The sequence below is a fragment of the Mesoplodon densirostris genome, chromosome 16 (genome assembly GCF_025265405.1).
Source record: "Mesoplodon densirostris isolate mMesDen1 chromosome 16, mMesDen1 primary haplotype, whole genome shotgun sequence".
Lineage (NCBI taxonomy): Eukaryota > Metazoa > Chordata > Mammalia > Artiodactyla > Ziphiidae > Mesoplodon > Mesoplodon densirostris.
Window position 1 is genome coordinate 37,858,483 of NC_082676.1, and position 19,166 is coordinate 37,877,648.

The window sequence follows — 19,166 nt, forward strand, 5'->3', positions numbered from 1 at the left end:
TCCGCAACGGGGGAGGCCACAACAGTGAGAGGCCCGCATACCGCAAAAAAAAAAAAAAAAAAAAAAAAAAAGAATGAAGCACTCAGCTACCAACAAGACATATTTCAAATAGTTTAATTTTAAAAATATTCTATTCGGTGCTAAAATATGTCTTCACTCACTGTTGCCCATTTCCATTTTCTTAAACTTTTTTGAAACAAAAAATAAAATCACGAGGTTCAATTAAACATGCAGATTTCAAAGAAAAGAACTTTCTAGAAAGTCTGAGCTGAAGGAGTACTGTGGGAATGGGTGCTGTTGTCAGAACCTCAAATTCTCGCTGGGGCAGAGTTTGCGGCAGGAGTGCTGGGGACCGTGGCAGGAGGCAGGGGATGCTGGAATGAAATGTCCAGGTGGAAACAACAAAAGCTGCGCGTGCGTGTGTGTGCGCGCGCGCACGTGTGTGTTGGGGAAGGGGATGGTTACAGTGGGGGACAAAGGACTGTCAGCAGCCAGAGAGCCCATGGGAGGCAGGATAACCTCAGGAATGGGCAGAAGTGCCAGGATAGCAAGAAATCTATATGGACTTTTCCACCCTCTCATGGAGCGAAGCCCTTCCCTTGCCTCCGGAGTCTACTCAGGCATTCTCCAACAGCAGCCTACAGGGCCCCTAGCCCTATGGGAAAGTCCATGAATCTACAGTCTCCATTCAATTCAAGTAAGCCCTAGGCACTCTCTTCTCTAGAGGATGCCTTCCACATCTCTTTCCTCTTGTAGAAGCACCAGCAGCTCAGTCCAGAGGTTCCGGAGCAGGAACTGCTACCTGGAGGTGACAGATGAACCCTGGAGTGGCCGATGCTCCAGCCTACTTGGGGTGCAAAAAGGACAGGAGTGCTCCTCTTCTCAGGATCAAGCAGACACAGGTGCCAGGGACGGGAAGATGACGTTACGACCCCCAGTCCTATGTCAGCCTTCCAGCCCAGAAGGCTCCTATGTGCAGGCTCTGGAGCCCAGTGCTTGCCCTTAGCCCAGCAGCACAGCACAGCCAGAACCAGAATGCAAGAGAGGCCTGGGGCCAGGAGGCGAAGGGTGCCAGGGTGGTGCTAGCTTTCTGACGCTGTCTGCGGCACTGCGGGCTGGTCCACACAGAAGCGTTTCAGGGGAGGCGCACCTGAGTCTTCCTCTTCCTCAGCAATCTAGAAGCAGCCAGAGCATGGAATCACAGGGCCATCCCTCTGAACCAGACCTCCCCTTCCACCCTAATTTACAACCCAGAAGTCCACCCCCCACTGTCTCACAGATAACCAAACCTCTTCCCCTACCTTATAACCTGGAGCCCAGCGTCCGTGCTGCCTTCCCAACTACAGCACATCCCGTGCTATAGCGCCAGTGCACATTAACAGAGCCCTTACTTTTTTCTTAGAAACTGGGAAACCCAAAGCACCTCCTTACCTGTGTCTCTAATGGAACTGGTTCTTCCTTCGTGAGGGTGGGAGGCTCATCAGCAACTTCTGAGGCGGGCAGGGAGGGCTCTGCAAAAGCAAAGGTGGGCGTAGCTGCAGGGCCTCCTGAGGCAGGAGACTCCTGTGGAATCTCTGCCCCAAGCTGGGGGAGTGTTCCTGCGAGCTATGTGGAGACGCCTTGGTGAAGAGGCAACACAAGCCGCAGAATCAATAAACATTGTAAGAAGAAATTTGCAGCATCTAGTGCAAAGGGCACGAGCTCTGAAGTTAGAAGGAATGAAATGAGACACACAGTTCCACAAGTTACTAGCTCTGTGATCATGGCCAAGCAACTGAACTTTTCTAAGACTACTTCCTCATCTGTAAAATGGAGATAACAGCTGCCATTTCATGGGGTTTTTGAGAGAATCATACCAGGCATCAAATATGAAAAGTGCCTTCCTTACAGAGAGCCTGGCGCTCAGTTGTGTTGCTGTTTTCTTTCTTCATTCTGTGAAAGGGGAAAATACAACCATTCCCAAAATAGCCTCAAACAATTGACAAGCGGCTTGAAGCTGCCAGCTCTGGGGCAACTTCTCTAACCTGTGACTCTAAAGAAGAGAAACATCAAGAGCAAGAGCAAGGCCCCTCCAAGACGCTCATTGTGGGCCAACAGAGACTCACCCTCAAGGATCTCCTGGCCCAGGGTGGGGGGCTGGGAGTCATCTGTGCGGAAGTCAGAGGTGTGCGCTGGGCTCAGGGACTCGCTCTGCTGGGGGCTGGGGCTCGAGTTGGTGCTGCTGTCCACCTTGAGCTGATAGACATCAGACACGGAACTCTGGTTGCTGTTTTCATCTGAAAACCAAACATGACAAAGGCAACAGCTGAGGGTGGTCACTTCTGAGAGTAATTCAGTACAGAGCCAAGGGCCTGGTGTCTCTACAGACAGCATGGACACAGCCAGGCACACAATGATCACGGACGGCTGTAAACAGCCCCTGAACCAAAGGCAGACATTCTCGGGGCTTCTGTGCACTGCAACTTACCAACAAGAGTCTAAATTGATTAATTTAAGCATGTTCTATTTTATGACACATATTCTAAGCACCACAAGATGCAGCCAGAATCTTTAAGTTTATGCAACATTTATATTTCAGGAAGGTCAAGATATGCTTATTAATCCCTTCTTTATTATCCACCAGTTACAGCTGGGACCTGGTATTTTCCCACTGTGCAGTGAAGGGAGGAACACATCTGTGCCTCTCAACCTTTCTCACAATACAAGAGGTGTAGAAAATGATAGTCTGTCTGCAATTCTCGGCTGTCTGAAGGAGGGTGACAGTGTCTGGAGGTGGTCAGCTCGGGCCCTTGCACCTGCCTAGGCTCCATCTCACCGCCTCAAGGACCGTGGGATCCCACCTGGGAAGCGCTGTCTGAAGGCTTAAAGTCACCACCTAAGTTAAAAACACAGAGTCAGCAGGGCCTTCCTCTTCCTGACCTCCAGCAGCCAGTCACCAAATCTGCCCCACCCACTGCCCTGACTCAGCCTGTGCCCATTCCTTCCTCTCCCGTGGCCTCAGCTCAGCCCTCATGATCTCTCGCCTGGCCTCCAGCCACAGCTACCCAACTGCCCTTCCCGCAGTCTCAGGCACCCCCACTGGACCTCATACCACTGCCAGAGTGATCTTTCTAAACCCTTGTCGGTTCCCCACTGCCCACGAGATGGCCCTATCCCAACCTACAAACTCCCTTCTGATCTCCAGGCTCACCGCCTGCTGTTCTTCCCCATGCACCCTGGCTCCTGCCAAACTGGACTCTAACCTAAGAGCAGCTTCAAGTACCAGTGTCTGCTATGACATGCTCTTTCCGGTCTTCCTGCAAAGCCTCTAGACATGCCAACATTCAGCTCAGGCATCACCTCCTCCACAGAGCCTCATGTCTCAGGCTCCCTTGGGTGGAAATGACCACCCTCTCTTTTATGCTCCTGCTGTTTCCTGGGCACACCTGCGTTTACTATGTTACACACCAGTCTCCCTCCATTACACTCTGCGCAGGCAGGCTCTGTGGCTTCCTGGTCCTTGAATCTCCAGTGCAGTACACAGTACCTGGCACACAGTAGGAGTTCATTAAATGTTCAGTGAATGAAAAGGATGAGATAGTGCCCAGACTGAGGAAATGGAGCCTCCCATTGTCTCCCAGAGCTTTATGATGGAACATCTCACAGAGCTAGAGAACATTTCCCTTGTATTCTCTTCCTGTACCACACTGACCTTGCAGGGGTTGGGGGAGAAGTGAGGAGGGGATACCTGGTCACTCCCAGTCTAGTTCCGAAAAGAAAATTGTAAGCCCTTTCCAGTCTTTATCCAACAATGACCACCACCTTCTATACTGAAATGGAAGTAGCATTTTATCACAAAAAAGAATAAAGCTCTGTCACTCTTCTGCTTAGGCAAATACTTTTCCTCTCCAAGCATCAGTTTTCTGAAATAGGGATGACGATAACTGCCTGGTTTATATCACAGGCTAATGTAAAGATAAAAATGAGAAACTGAAGTGAAAGTGCTTCATAAACAGTAGGTGCCACACAGGTATACAAGGTGATGTTATGAGTGTAGTGCTGACTCAGGCCAGACGTCTACCGAAGACTGGTTTAGGAGGCAGAGCTTGGGCTAAGGGAGGATAGGCAGATGCCCGGCATGGGGGGGGCGGGTCTCCTCTGAGGCACTCTCATCAAATACACAGTCTAAAGAAGAGAGCTTCTGATCCAGAAAACCAGGACCCACCATGGGGTCTGCCACCTACAAGTGATGTGACTTTAGATATGTAACCTCTCTGAGGCTCAGTTTCCGTAACTGGAAAGTGAGGAGACTGTCGTCTCTCTTGCAGGGTTATTGTGAGGTTTAAATGAAAAGCCTTCCATAAAGTGCCCAGGAAGATACCAGCAAAACAGCAGGCACTGAAATGACACACAGACTATTCTTCTGATTATTAATGGGTCATCTAAATTTTCATTTTCCTGCAAGGAAGACATATGGATGCAACTCACCCTGGAATTCAAGAAGGAGAGAGGAATTGGCTGAGGCATCAGAGGGAAAGCCATTAGGTTCCCGGGCTGCTGAACTGTTCGATTTTGACTTTTCTTTCTAGAAAAGGAAAAAAAGAGGAATATGACAGAGCCAAGCAGAAGACTCACAGAGAGAGAGAAGGTGTTGAGACACCAGAGAGGTCTGGATTAGGAACAGGAGGAACAACAGCGGTTTCAGAATCCAGGACCCGAGGAATAACAGGATCCTGGACAAGGTGTCCCCAGGCCTCAGTGTCTCTGTCAGTAAAATGGACCCTTCCAGTGCTAATATCATGAATCGCAAGTGAGAGGCAGATACATATCTTCCACTAGAGCTCCCTGTAGGACTCTTCTGCTTTCTGCCCTGATGAGAATGCTCTATCCAGTCCTTCCCTACATGCATGGGTGAGAAACACAAAATACCCATTTGAGAAAGATCCCTGTTTTAGTAGCACAGCAGGGAAGAAAAAAAAGTGAAAGAAGAAAGGACCTCTGACTGGACAAAGGAAGGAGTCACTTTATATGTAACGCAAGCAGTGACAGGACAAGGGGCCCCTGCTAGCTCTATTCCTCACCAATCCACCACATCCACTCAAAATGATCTCCCATGTCCACCTTTGCCTTCAAGCAGGATGCAGGTTACACATGTGGGGGAACCACAGTGGGAAGGTAAGCACTAGCTTGCAACAAACAAGGAAATAATCCACAGGACAGAAAACCATCAATCCAAGCATTTGCAAAGGAGAGCATCCCAACAGCCAAAAGTTCAAATCTGAATAATCTCAAATTTACTAATTCATACTTTTTATACTTGCCTATTTATTGTACGTGCATTGTACTAGTAATACAACTTAGTGTTTCTTAATACTCTCAATACTAGCTCGGCAATAAATCAACTGTACACATATATGCAGTCCTTCCCTTCATTTTTTCATATACAGACATAATTTTAATGTAATTACACTTTACCATTTTACTGCAGAGGCTACATAAACATAATTTTTACTAGCTGCACAATATTCCAGATATCATAATCACTTAATCACTACTCAACTAGTGGACATTTAGCTTTACCTGATTTAGGACTGTCTTTGTTTGTTGCTAGTAGGAATAAGCCCACAATGCTCAACTTTCACTTTTTCCTGGATTATGTGACTAAATTCACAAAAAGAATTCCTTCTAGATCAAAAAGTATAAACTAAACATATTTTTCTTAAAATATTCTGTGGCTCACTCACCACTCTCTACAAGGAGGTTGGCAATATATTTGGAGTACGAGCATCAGGGCACCCATGCCAACATTTGGCTTTATCATTATTTTTTTCTGATCTCTCATTTATCTTTATTTTAATGATTCTGTGCTCATATAAAATATGCATTCACTATAAGAAATTCTGAAAATACAGAAAAAGAAATGAAAAATCACCTGTACAACCAGAGACAACCTATACATACAACTGTATGAAAATGGCTCATGATTCAGCATTATAACTTGCTCCCCTTCCCCCATTCACCATATTAAAAACATTTTTCTCTGCGAACATGGCGCTGCGAGTGGTGTGGAGCGTGCGGGCCGTGGTCTGCAGCCTGCGCGCCACCTCTGCACCCAACACGCCCTGCCCGCTGCGGCCCTGGGGACTGCGGGCGGGTGCCGACCGGGTGCTGCGCACCGGACCCGCTCTGCTGTCGGGTTGTAAATTCACAAACAAACATGAGTGGGTAACAACAGAAAACGGTGTTGGAACAGTGGGAATCAGCAATTTTGCACAGGAAGCTTTGGGAGATGTTGTTTACTGCAGTCTGCCTGAAGTTGGGACAAAATTGAACAAACAAGAGGAATTTGGTGCTTTGGAAAGTGTGAAAGCTGTGAGTGAACTCCACTCTCCTCTATCAGGAGATGTAACAGAAATGAATGAAAATCCTGGACTTGTCCACAAATCTTGTTATGAAGATGGTTCGCTGATCAAGATGACACTCAGTAAGCCTTCAGAACTAGATGAACTAATGAGTGAGGAAGCATATGAGAAATATATAAAATCTATTGAGGAGTGAAAATGGAACCCCTAAATAAATTATCTGTGGCAAAACTAGTTATAAAAATTATGTATTTTGGGCTTCCCTGGTGGCGCAGTGGTTGAGAGTCCGCCTGCCGATGCAGGGGACACGGGTTCGTGCCCCGGTCCGGGAGGATCCCACATGCCGCGGAGCGGCTGGGCCCGTGGGCCATGGCCGCTGAGCCTGAGTGTCCGGAGCCTGTGCTCTGCAACGGGAGAGGCCCACATACCACAAAAAAAAAAGAAAAAAAAAAATTATGTATTTCAAGGATAACATTGTTATCTTAACCATATATATATATATATATAGTAACTTGCTTACAGCCATCCCTGGATTTAGGTCAAAAGACTCAATGAACTTGCCACTGGAAATAAATGGCAGTGGAGAAAAGTTTGTTAGTTGTATAGTGTCCAATTAAGAAATTACTATCTTAATTTTGCAATATACTGTGTTTGCTTGTGCTATTTTTATACAGTGAAGCAACAGCCTTGCAGGAAAAAAAGAAACAGTTTAATAATAAAATATGCAACTTCCTAAAAAAAATTTTTTTTTCTATGCCATTGAATAATCTTCTATACCATCTTTTATAATGGTTACAAAGCTTTACAATATACAGGTGCACAATAACTTAATGAATTCTCTACAATAAGATCTTCATTTTGCTTGCAATTTTTAAATACCACGAACAATAATATTGTGATGCTCAACACTATAGATGTACCTTGTACACATCATGATTATGTCCTGAGGATAAATTTCTAGAGGTAAAACTTCTAGATCAAAGGCATAAATATTCTGAAAGCTTTTTCCCCCTCAGCTTTACTGAGGTATAACTGACAAATAAAATTGTAAGATATTTAAAGCATACCCTGGGTTAATTTGATATACATAAACACTGTGAAAGGATTCCCACCATCTGGTTAATTAAGCTTTTAAGTATACATATATGATCAACTTCACCTGTAGAAAGTTTGTCCCAATTTACTCTCCCATCAGCAGTGCCCCACTCCCTTATGTCCTTCACATTTTTTTCTTTACCAATTTGGTCATTTTCTATTTTTCCTAACCTAACTGTTCTATGCTAGTACCTTAGAAGATGGCACACTATCATGGACCACTGGAAGGTACAAAACCGATGGACCTCAGGGCCCAGCTCAGAAACCAACACAAACACTGTAAGAAGCCCTTCGGAGAGACAAAAGGAGCTGAGTCCTGGGCAGGAGAACTTGAAATAGGAAAGGGCCAGGGTCTTATATGTGAGAAATGGGGAGGGGGTTGCTGTACATGCGGGGGGTTCCCCCATATGTACACACTACCCAAGAGATCTAGCAGCCTGACCTTTGACCCTTATGGGTATTGGCATCACCAGAGCCAGGGTTAGATGAAAAACAAAGGGTGACTCCAGAGCCCCCCTAACTTTCACCCACCAGCTCCTTGGGCTGGACAAGGACGGCTGCTCCCAGATAAAGGCAGCACGTGGAAGACTGGTACTAGGGAGTTCCCTGAGACACAGGGGAAGATGAGAGAGGGGAAAAGGGAAAGGCTGAACCCTGAGGCTAATCCCATCCCCTAAATCCATTTAGAGGAGGGAACACAAAGCCTCATTTCTACACATTTCTAGCCAATGCAGCTCAGACTCAAAAGGAATAAAAGATGAGTGCACAGAAAAAACTAACCAGACACTGGAGGAAAACAAGCACCATGAAAGACAATAAACAGAACAAGCTATACCGGAAGAAGCAGACTAGAGGGACAGAAAAATTGAAATAAAACATAGCAAATCTCCTCAGAAAGATAAGGATGACACTGGAAAGTTGTTTTGAACAACCAACAACAAAGGAAATTTGGTATGAATAATAAACTCGTTCAAAATAAAAATTAAGTGAATGAGGGAATTCCCTGGCAATCCAGTGGTTAGGGCTCCGCGCTTCCACTGCCTGGGGCCCAGGTTTGATCCCTGGGAAGGGAATTAAGATCCCACAAGCCAGCTGCGCAGTGTGGAAAGAAAAAACAATTAAGTGAACGAGTTTATTAGCAGAAATAGAGCTGAAGAAAAGATTAATGAGCAAACCCTGGGTTGAGAAGTCAGAATATATGAGGACAAAATAAAGAGATGAAACAAACTAAAAGTTAAGAAATGAAGCTAGATGTTCACATTATAGAATATTCTTACAGAAGTTCCAGGTCAAACAGAAGAAATTCTAAAAGTTTCCAGGAATACAAAAGAATCACCTACAAAGAAATCAAGAACTAGACTGACATCAGATTTCTCAACAGAAAACTAGAAGCACAACAATTGAGTAATAGTTTCAAAATGTTGAAAGAAAATAATTTTTAACCTAGAATTTCATATACAGGTAAAATGATCAATTAAACATGAAAGTATGTTATGAAGATGGTTGGCTGATCAAGATGATCAAAAGTTTTCTCCACATCAAAAGTTTTCTCCACACAAGTCCTCTTTGGCAAAATTCTTGAAGGGTGTATTCCAGCAAGAAAAGAAATGAATCTAAGAGAAAGCAATAAAAAATAGGTATAAAGGGTTAGTAAATAATTAGTAATGTTTACTTTGTCTAATTAAGCAATGACTAAAACAAGAAATGTCTGTAAAAACAGAAATATCTGAACAGAATATCTGACCTGAAATTCCATTCAAAACTAAGGAGAGGGCAGGAATGAAAGTGGGGGGCGGGGGTAGAGACCAGGGGTGGTTAAAAATGTGTTCAGGCTCAGAGGGGAAACAGATTTTGATAAGCTTTATACACTGATACAGAAAAATAGTAAGTATAACTCTTATTAGGTTAGAGATAGCCAATAAAAAAATTAAAAATAAAATGTGGAACTTTCAAATCAGAAGAAAATTTGTCTAGTCATCATGAGGTGAAGAGAAAGTGTATCATGGCAGAAATCCTTGTCCATGTAAGTAGAATGTTTAGATGGTGACATTTTCACAGCCTTTCCGGCCCCTAAATGGTGCCACAGCTATTATGAACACACATAGCTAGTATACATGTCCTGAGGAGACTTCTAGGAAACTCCTTAAATTCATGAAAATACCATTTGCCCATCCTTCCACTCTCTTGCTGCCTTGAACTTGAATGTGTTGAATGATGGCTGGAGCTCAAACTTGGATACAAGGTCAAACATGAAGCAGAGGAAAATGGGCAATTGTTTAATGCGTATAGAGTTTACCTCTGCAAGATGAAGAGTTCTGGAGATGGATTACACAACAAAGTGAATGTATTCAACACTACTGAACTGTACACTTAAAAAATGGTTAAGATGGTAAATTTTATGATATGTGTATTTTACCACAATAGAAATAAAGTAAAATGAATAGAACCATTACTCTCTTAAATATAAATTACTAAAAAAAAAAAAAAGGTGGGACTTCCCTGGTGGCTCAGTGGTTAAGAATCTACCTGCCAATGCAGGGGACACAGGTTCGAGCCCTGGTCTGGGAAGATCCCACATGTCGCGAAGCAACTAAGCCCACACGCACAACTACTGAAGCCCGTGGGCCTAGAGCCCATGCTCTACAATAAGAGAAGCCACCGCAATGAGAAGCCCACACACCGCAACGAAGAGTAGCCCCCGCTCGCCACAACTAGAGAAAGCCCACGCGCAGCAACGAAGACCCAATGCAGCCAAAAATAAATAAATAAATTTATTTTTTAAAAAAAGGAACAGAGGCTTCCCTGGTGGCGCAGTGGTTGAGAGTCCGCCTGCCGATGCAGGGGACACAGGTTCGTGCCCCAGTCCGGGAAGATCCCACATGCCACGGAGCGGCTGGGCCCGTGAGCCATGGCCGCTGAGCCTGCGCGTCTGGAGCCTGTGCTCCGCAATGGGAGAGGCCACAGCAGTGAGAGGCCCGCGTACCGCAAAAAAAAAAAAAAAAAAGGAACAGAAAGGTTGCAAGAAACCTGGGTCCCTGGGGACTCTTAGAGTGGAAGTGCCACACCAGTCCTAGACTGCATATTTCTGTTCCTCTAAGAATAAAATAAAACTTTTTAAAACCATTACTACTTTGAGTTTTCTGTCACCCACAGCTAAACCCAATATGCCCAATAAGCAGAAAAATGTAAAACGGGGAAAGACAGAATTACAAGACATACCAGGGAAATACAAATCAAAAGAAGACACGGGGGCTTCCCTGGTGGCGCAGTGGTTAAGAATCCGCCTGCCAATGCAGGGGACATGGGTTCGAGCCCTGGTCTGGGAAGATCCCACATGCCGCAGAGCAACTAAGCCCGTGCACCAGAGCTACTGAAGCCCGTGGACCTAGAGCCCATGCTCCGCAACAAGAGAAGCCACTGCAATGAGAAGAGTAGCCCCTGCTCGCCGCAACTAGAGAAAGCCCGCGTGCAGCAATGAAGACCCAGCGCAGCCAAAAATAAATAAATAAAATAAATTAAAAAAAAAAAAAGAAGACACGGTATCTTCTAGAATATCTAGAATATCAATCAAAGAAGCCATGCAAATCAGAAGAGTAAAGAGGAAACCCAATACAAGAATAAGGAAAATACAAGAAATCAGAGGGGAATTTCCTGGCAGTCCAGTGGTTAGGACTCTGTGCTTTCACTGCCGAGGGTCTGGGTTAAATCCCTGGTTGGGGAACTAAGATCCCGCAAGCCTCAGGGCAAAAAAAAAGAAATCAGAAAAGAGGAAATCTAAATGAATAAAAAGGAAATCTGAAGAGATAAAATTGTCAACCTCCCTAGTGTTCAGAGAAATGCAAAATAAACAAAGAGATACCACTTTACGTCTATCAGATTGGCAGGATTTAGGAATTAGGAGTTAGATGATATCAGATGTTGCTGAAGATGTGGGAAATGGGAGCCCTGTGGCACAACTGGGGAAGTGTACTAACTATCTGGGTGCAGCTATTCAGGAGACAGATCTGACAGCCAGCATCTAGTAAAAACAATCATGTATGTACAGCCAGTAACAGAGCAATCTCACTCCTGGGCATCTAATCCAGAGAAAACCTCCCACAGGTCCTCAAGGACAATGGTTTAAGGGATGTCCACCAGAGTCATCTGTGCTACCAAAAAAAGCTGGAGGCAACACACACAAACAGACCCATATTCAGACACTTGGAATACGACAAAGTTGGTTCTACAGAGCAGGAGGAAAACAGTCTTTTCAAGTGGTGGGACAAATGCATATCCACATGGAAAAAAAAAATGAAATTGGGCCCCTACTTCAAAATACACAAAAATTAGGGCTTCCCTGGTGGCGCAGTGATTGAGAGTCCGCCTGCCGATGCAGGGGACATAGGTTCGTGCCCCAGTCCGGGAAGATCCCACATGCCGCGGAGCGGCTGGGTCCGTGAGCCACGGCTGCTGAGCGGGCGCGTCCGGAGCCTGTGCTCCACAACGGGAGAGGCCACAACAGTGAGAGGTGCGCGTACCACAAAAAAAAAAAAAAAAAAAAAAAAAAAAAAGAGGAGGCAGGGTTGCCTAGTAGTATAAAACATGGTCTCCAACCTAACCTCTACAACTCAAAATACACGAAAATCAACTCCAGGTGTGTTATAAATGGGAACAGGATAACAAGATTGTAGAAGACTATATGGAAGAATATCTTTGTGACCTCAAAGAAGGAACAGATTTAAGACATTTAAAAGCACCAATTAGGGCCTCCCTGGTGGCGCAGTGGTTGAGAGTCCGCCTGCCGATGCAGGGGATACGGGTTCGTGCCCCGGTCTGGGAGGATCCCATATGCTGCGGAGCGGCTGGGCCCGTGAGCCATGGCCGCTGGGCCTGCGCATCCGGAGCCTGTGCTCCGCAACGGGAGAGGCCACAACAGTGAGAGGCCCACATACCGCAAAAAGGAAAAAAAAAAAAAATAATAATAATAATAAAAGCACCAATTATAAAGTAAAAGATTATTTTGTCTACATTAAAATTAAAAACTTCTGTTACTCGGGACTTCCCTGGTGGCATAGTGGTTAAGAATACGCCTGCCAATGCAGGGGGCATGGGTTCGATCCCTGGTCCAGGCAGATCCCACATGCGGCGGAGCAACTAAGCCCATGCACCACAACTACTGGGCCTGCGCTCTAGAGCCTGCGAGCCACAAATACTGAGCCCGCGCGCCTAGAGCCCGCGCCCTGCAACAAGGGAAGCCACCACAAGAAGCCCGCGCACCACAACAAAGAGTAGCCCCTGCTCACAGCAATGAAGACCCAATGAAGCCAAAAATAAAATTAAAAAAACAAAAACAGGGCTTCCTTGGTGGCACAGTGGTTGAGAGTCTGCCTGCCGATGCAGGGGACGCAGGTTCGTGCCCCGGTCTGGGAAGATCCCACATGCCGCGGAGCGGCTGGGCCCATGAGCCATGGCCGCTGAGCCTGTGCGTCCGGAGCCTGTGCTCCGCAACGGGAGAGGCCACAAAAGTGAGAGGCCTGCGTACTGCAAAAAAAAAAAAAAAAAAAGAGGAAATCCAAAAGGATGCTGAAAAGGTTCTCCATCTCATTAGTAATTACATCATTAATCACCGAATTAAAACCACAATGAGATATCTTAATACATTTAGTCTAACTATACCAACTGTTGATGAGGATTTGGAGCAGTGAGAACTCATATTGCTGTTAAGAATATATACTGGTACAATCACTTTGGAAACTAGTTTGGTAGTCGCTAGTGTAGGTCAAAATACACATATCCTAAGACTTAGCTATTCTACTCCTAGGAATATATCCTAGGAAAACCCATGCATGTGTTGACCCACATACTGAATAGGAATGTCACAGGAACATTGTTCCTATTATCCCAAATGGGGAACAACCCAAATATTCATCTACAGGAGAATAAGAAAGATAAATTATGGTACAGTCCTATAATAAAACTCCATACAGGGACTTCCCTGGTGGTCCAGTGGTAAAGAATCCACCTTACAATGCAGGGGACATGGGTTTGATCCCTGGTCAGGGAACTAAGATCCCACATACCACGGGGCAACCAAGCTCGCATGCCACAACTACTGAGCTCACGCACCTCAACTAGAGCACGAGCGCCACAACAAGAGAAGAGAAAACCCACGGGCCACAACTAGAGAGAAGCCCGCACGCCACAACGAAAGGTCCCGCATGCCTCAACGAACATCCCGCATGCCGCAACTAAGACCCGATGCAGCCAAAAATAAAAATTAAATTAAATTAAAAAACAAAAACAAAAACACCTCCATACAGCAATGAAAAGGAACAAACAGCTCCAAATACAACATGGATGATTTTACAAACTAGGCAAAAAAAGCAAGATATACAAAAATAGATACTTCACGATGCTGCTTATATAAAGTAAAAAATGTTTACAAATGACTAAGGAAGTGGTTGTAAAAGCAAAAGTAGGAGAGTGATCTCCTCTAGAGGGGAGGGAGGGGGATGCTGGGAAGAGTTACAGAGCCTTCTGGGGGAGCTGGCAATGTCTATTTTTTGACCTAGGTGGTTTTTACAAGGGTATTAGCTTTATATTTTTTCACTATATACTACATATGTTTTAGATACTTTTCTGTACGTGTTTTATATTTCAGATCTTTTCAAAACAATCAGGAAAAAAAAGAGTTGGAGAAATCTGGGTGTTTATCACTCGGAATGTATAGATAAATGTGGTCACTGCACATAAGAGAATACAATGCAAGAGTAATGATAATAATTTTATTTACAATTACAGAAACATGCAGAGTTCTAAAAAAGAGAATAGAGGTTTATAGCACAATGCTATATATAGATGCAAATTTTTAAAAAATACAAATATGAAACAACGCTATGTATTTTTCAAGAATATACAGGTGTCCAGAACTTCCCTGGTGGCGCAGTGGTTAAGAATAAGCCTGCTGGGCTTCCCTGGTGGCGCAGTGGTTGAGACACCACCTGCCGATGCAGGGGACACGGGTTCGTGCCCTGGTCCAAGAAGATCCCACATGCCGCGGAGCGGCTGGGCACGTGAGCCATGGTCGCTGAGCCTGCGCGTCTGGAGCCTGTGCTCCATAACGGGAGAGGCCACAACAGTGGGAGGCTCACGTACCGCAAACAAACAAACAAACAAACAAACAAAAAGAATACACCTGCCAATGCAGGGGACACGGGTTCCATTCCTGGTCTGGGAAGATCCCACATGCTGCGGAGCAAATGGGCCCGTGTGCCACAACTACTGGGCCTGCGCTCTGGAGCCCACGAGCCACGGCTGCTGAACCTGCGCACCACAGCTACTAAAGCCCGCTCACCCTAGAGCCCGCACACCACAACTACTGAAGCCTGCACACCTAAAGCCCGTGCTCCACAACAGGAGAAGCCACCGCAGTGAGAAGCCCGCCCACAGCAACGAAGAGTAGCCCCCGCTCACCACAACTAGAGAAAGCCCGTGCGCAGCAATGAAGACCCAATGCAGACAAAAATTTAAAAAAAGAATATACAGGTGTCCAAATAAACCCATGGAAGAGGAATTAGTAAGGCATATATACATATTAAACACATGATGTAATAAACTACAGTGGGCAGCAGGAGTCCACAAACTTTTTCTTACAGGGCCAGATAATAAATATCTTGGGCTTTGCAGGCCATTAGGTGTTATGGCAATTACTCAGCTCTGCCATTACAACTCAAAAGCAGCCACAAATAAGGAAACAAACAGGCATAGGTGTGTTCAAATAAAACTATATTGAATCACAGAGAGTAGGCCTGGGCTGTAGTTTGCCAAGCCCTGGAAAAGAGGAATGGGTTAAGGAAAGGGAATAAAGGGGGGGAAATAATAAAATAAGAGGCTTTGTGTGGACCAATGACAGAGGATGCCTTGAAGTATTTTCAACTCAATTCTGGGAAAATACATTCCATTATAATTAAGAGGCAATCAAAGAAAGAAAGAAGACATTACCTTTTTGTTGTTTCGATTTTCTTCCACACTTACCTCCTTGCTGTCTGTCACGGGAACCCACTTAAATATCCTAAGGGACGTGTCACCCACAGTCACCCACTTTTTCTCCCTAAAACAAAGACACTTCTTAGAACTGATAAACAATAAAATAGATTTTCTGATCATAACTGTGCTTTCCCACTTCTCAGCAGACCATTCCTTCAATCTTAAGTGCTTTCTAAACTTCCTCTCCGTCAAATCATACCTTACTTTTCAGGACAAAATCATCCCTTCCAGAAACACTTTGCTATCAAATGCCTTTGGCTCTGAACCCTCTACTTGCCACCTTTGCTCATGTATAGTGTACCAAAACCTTTTGTTCCTCACAGCCTACAGCAGTATAGAGTATCAGCACATTTTCAAACTCAGGTATCTATCTGGCATAAACTTCTTTATTTCCCCCAAATTAATTCAATTCCACTGATATTTACAAAGCCCTAATATACAAGGCCCTATAGGAGATAAAGGATATATAAGATAGGGTCCCTCTCTTGGGAACTCATAGCAATGAAAAGATAAGTAAAGAAATCATTGTAACACATGAAGGTGGCAAGAAGAAGGCTGAAAGAGTAAGACCAGGATATCCCATGGAAGGCAGAACTCCTATGACTCCTGTGGAACTCTGGATTGAAACACGATGCTATTTAAAAATAATCACAGGAGCAGGACAGGATGCTTCCAACTAACAGACCTGAGCCTCACACTGGCTTCTGGAAGAGGTGAAGGCCAAGCCGCCATGGAAAGACTGCTTTAAGGTTTCATTTTACAGAAGAGGTTATTTTTGAGATGAGCCTTAAAAAATGAGTAGTTGTTCTCCCCACCCTGCACATACCTGGGGAGGGAAAGGCAAGTGACGTTGTTGAATAAGAGTGGAGATTATGAACGGCCAGAGTTGGGGAGTCTGGAGTATGACTTCTGCAAGTTTCGCATCCCAATTTGAGGACAAAAAAGCAAAAAAAGTAACTGCTGTTACTGCTGCTATTGATGATGCTATTCAGCAAATGGTGACATCACAGAAATGTAGAGACTATGATGTAACCGAAAGAAGAATGAACTAAAGACTTAGGAAACTGGAATTAATTCCTGGACAAGCCACTCATTTATTCCTCATTTACTAAAAAATATTTAATATTCAAGACGCTATGCTAAGTCTTGGGCACACAGGGAACAAGATGCACAGTCCTGACCCTCACAGACCCAAAATTCCAACCGGAAACAGACATCACACAACTCATCTCACAGTTAGAAACCTAATCACTAGGTTTAACCATATCAAACTGCCGCTTCTGCTGGTTAAAAAGGCAAATACAGGTGATATCTTATGGTTCGACCTAATACAATTGTGGAAAGTTCCAGTAGGGGACCTGATTTAGACTGGGGATCTTGAAAGGTGTCCTTGAGGAAGCAACTGGAGAGCAGAACTAGGAGTTAACCAGGCAAGGGGGAGGAGAGGGTAAAGGAAGGACACCAGGTAGCAGAAACAGAAGTGTGGCCCCAACTGAAAGATGGCCAGCATCTTGGGAAAGAGGGCAGTTTGAACCAGTCTGGTGGGGCAAGAAGGATCATCTTTGGTCCTTATCCTAAGAGCAAGAAGAGATCAATGAAGCATTATTTCCCAAGCAGAGGAGTGCTAGAAGATTCACACTTGATAAAAATACAATGTGATGAATGGACTGGGGAATGAGCCAGTCCTGAAGCAGGCAGATCATAGGGAAGTTGGTACAAGAGTTCTGGGTGAGAGAATATGCTCATCTGCCCTAGGTTGCAGGTGAGGACGGAGATGGCCAGAAGAGAAAGGTATGCCCATTTTTAGGTTTCCTAAAAAAACCTAGAAGGATGAGATTTGGAGGGGAAAAATCATTAATTATTTAACTAGTATTTATGAGTCCAACTATATATGAAGCCCTTATTGATAAAGAGTTAAGGAACTTGATCTTGTAGAGAAATGGACAAATAAACACGAAAATAAAGTCCAAGGTAATGACCCTAAAGGGAGTGGAGGGACTTCCCTGGTGGCGCAGTGGTTAAGAATCCGCCTGCCAATGCAGGGGACACGGGTTCAAGACCTGGTGGGGGAAGATCCCACATGCCACGAGCAACTAAGCCCGTGGGCCACAACTACTAAAGCCGGCGCGCCTAGGGCCCGTGAGCCACAAGAGAAGCCACCGCAATGAGAAGCCCACCCACCGCAATGAGAAGCCCACGCACCGCAAGGAAGAGTAGCCCCCGCTCGCTGCAACTAGAGAAAAGCCCCCTCGCAGCAACGAAGACCCAACACAGCCAGAAACAAATAAATAAAATAAAATAAAATAATTTAAAAATAATAATAAAGGGAGTGGAGGGTGAAGGGCAGGAGAACTTGGAGAAGGCTTCCTGGAGGAAGCTAACACCTACCCGGACTTTAAAATTATTATTAGTAATCAGCTAGAGAAAAGTACTCAAGAAGTTGGCGCAAACAGTTGGCTGTGAAAATTGAAGGTAATAACGCATTACTGTTTCTGGTACAAAATAGGCGGTCAACCGGCGCCTGCAACGAACGCTACAGGAGCCGTTTCCAAATGAAGAGTAGATCCTGACTCCTCTACTAACAGCTCCCAGGCCAGAAAGAGAAAATGCCTACCCAGCTCGCTCGTGTGGGTCCGTATTAGGCGAAACACAGGGCTTTTAATTCCAATAACCACTTGGTCCCGGGGCATGTAGGTTTGCCGAGAAGCTCTCACCTAACTTAGACGACTTAATACGTAGAGCGCTCAGTCTGGCCAACGGGAAATTCTCAGAGATTGTTAGCTATTATACGGGACAGTTCAGAACGCAAAAGGCTCCCGAGGCAGGCGGGCGCGGGGACTGGGCCAGCGCCAGGACCGGCATGCGAACCAGGACCCAAGACCGAGCGCCGCCAAAGGCCCGCAGCTCCTCCGGGCGCCGCGCTGCCCTAGGGCAGGTGGGCGGACCCGCTGGCCGGGCGACCCGCTGATTGGTTGCGGCTGGCGCGCCCTCTGACCTCACGCCGACGCGAGCGGCACCCTCCTCCCGCCTTCTCCGCCCCCCTTCCCCCAAGCGCCCGCCGGTCTGCTCCCACCCCACCCGCCAGTTCACCGCCGCTCTGGGCCTGGGCGGGCATCCACCTCCAGCACCCTCGGCCCTGGCCCCTCACCATTTCCGCACTTTCTCGATGGCCGCCATCACCTTCTTGATATCATCCTTGGCCCGGCTGCGGGTCTCAGCCCGGACAGACCGGCCCGACATGACGGCAACGAGAGCGGCGGGGGCCGGGGCACTGCTCCCAAGGCACCGGGAATCGCGCGCCTCACGCGCCACCGCCCGCCAGGCGCAAACAGCGTCACCGCGGCCGTCACCCCCTCCGTGCGCGCGTGCGCGAGGAAGCGCGCGCACCCGCCCTCCCCATGGGGCTCGAGGCATCAGCGCGCCTGCGCGCCCAGTCTCAGGTGCCCCACCCCGGGCGTCCCACCCAGCGCGCCCCGCCCTCGTCGACCCACCCTGGGCGTCCCGGCCTGGGCACCCCTCCCTGGGCGTCCCCGAGTCCAGTGAGCTTCCAAGCAGGCCTGGGTAAGCAGGTGAGCTGGTGGCACGTGCTGTGTGCAGGGTGTGGTGGGAGGCTCTTTCCCAGGGGAGCATCTTAATCCTCTGGACAGAGCTGCCGTCATAACCTGTATTTTATGGGCTTGACCCTAACGTTACTGAGGGTCTGCA

The 19,166-nt window shown here is 46.2% G+C and overlaps 2 protein-coding genes across 3 annotated transcripts; one reads left to right on the top strand and one right to left on the bottom strand.

Annotated features, from left to right (window-relative positions):
* Positions 1–98: 98 nt before the first annotated feature.
* On the bottom strand, positions 99–18,837 carry BCL7B (BAF chromatin remodeling complex subunit BCL7B). Of its 2 annotated transcripts, none has more exons than XM_060078736.1 (6): positions 18,610–18,837; positions 15,417–15,525; positions 4,468–4,564; positions 2,106–2,276; positions 1,432–1,511; positions 99–1,175 (listed from the first exon to the last, which is right to left on the bottom strand). In XM_060078736.1, the coding sequence occupies exons 1-6, from the start codon at positions 18,699–18,701 to the stop codon at positions 1,083–1,085; spliced, it is 642 nt and encodes a 213-aa protein (XP_059934719.1). In that variant the 5' UTR covers positions 18,702–18,837; the 3' UTR covers positions 99–1,082. The 2 variants fall into 2 exon arrangements, with proteins under 2 accessions (XP_059934719.1, XP_059934720.1); XM_060078737.1 differs by having other exon boundaries at positions 15,450–15,525; positions 18,610–18,836.
* LOC132476574 (glycine cleavage system H protein, mitochondrial-like) lies at positions 6,028–6,593 on the top strand. The gene has a single exon (XM_060078600.1). The coding sequence runs from the start codon at positions 6,028–6,030 to the stop codon at positions 6,535–6,537; it is 510 nt and encodes a 169-aa protein (XP_059934583.1). The 3' UTR covers positions 6,538–6,593.
* Positions 18,838–19,166: the final 329 nt, after the last annotated feature.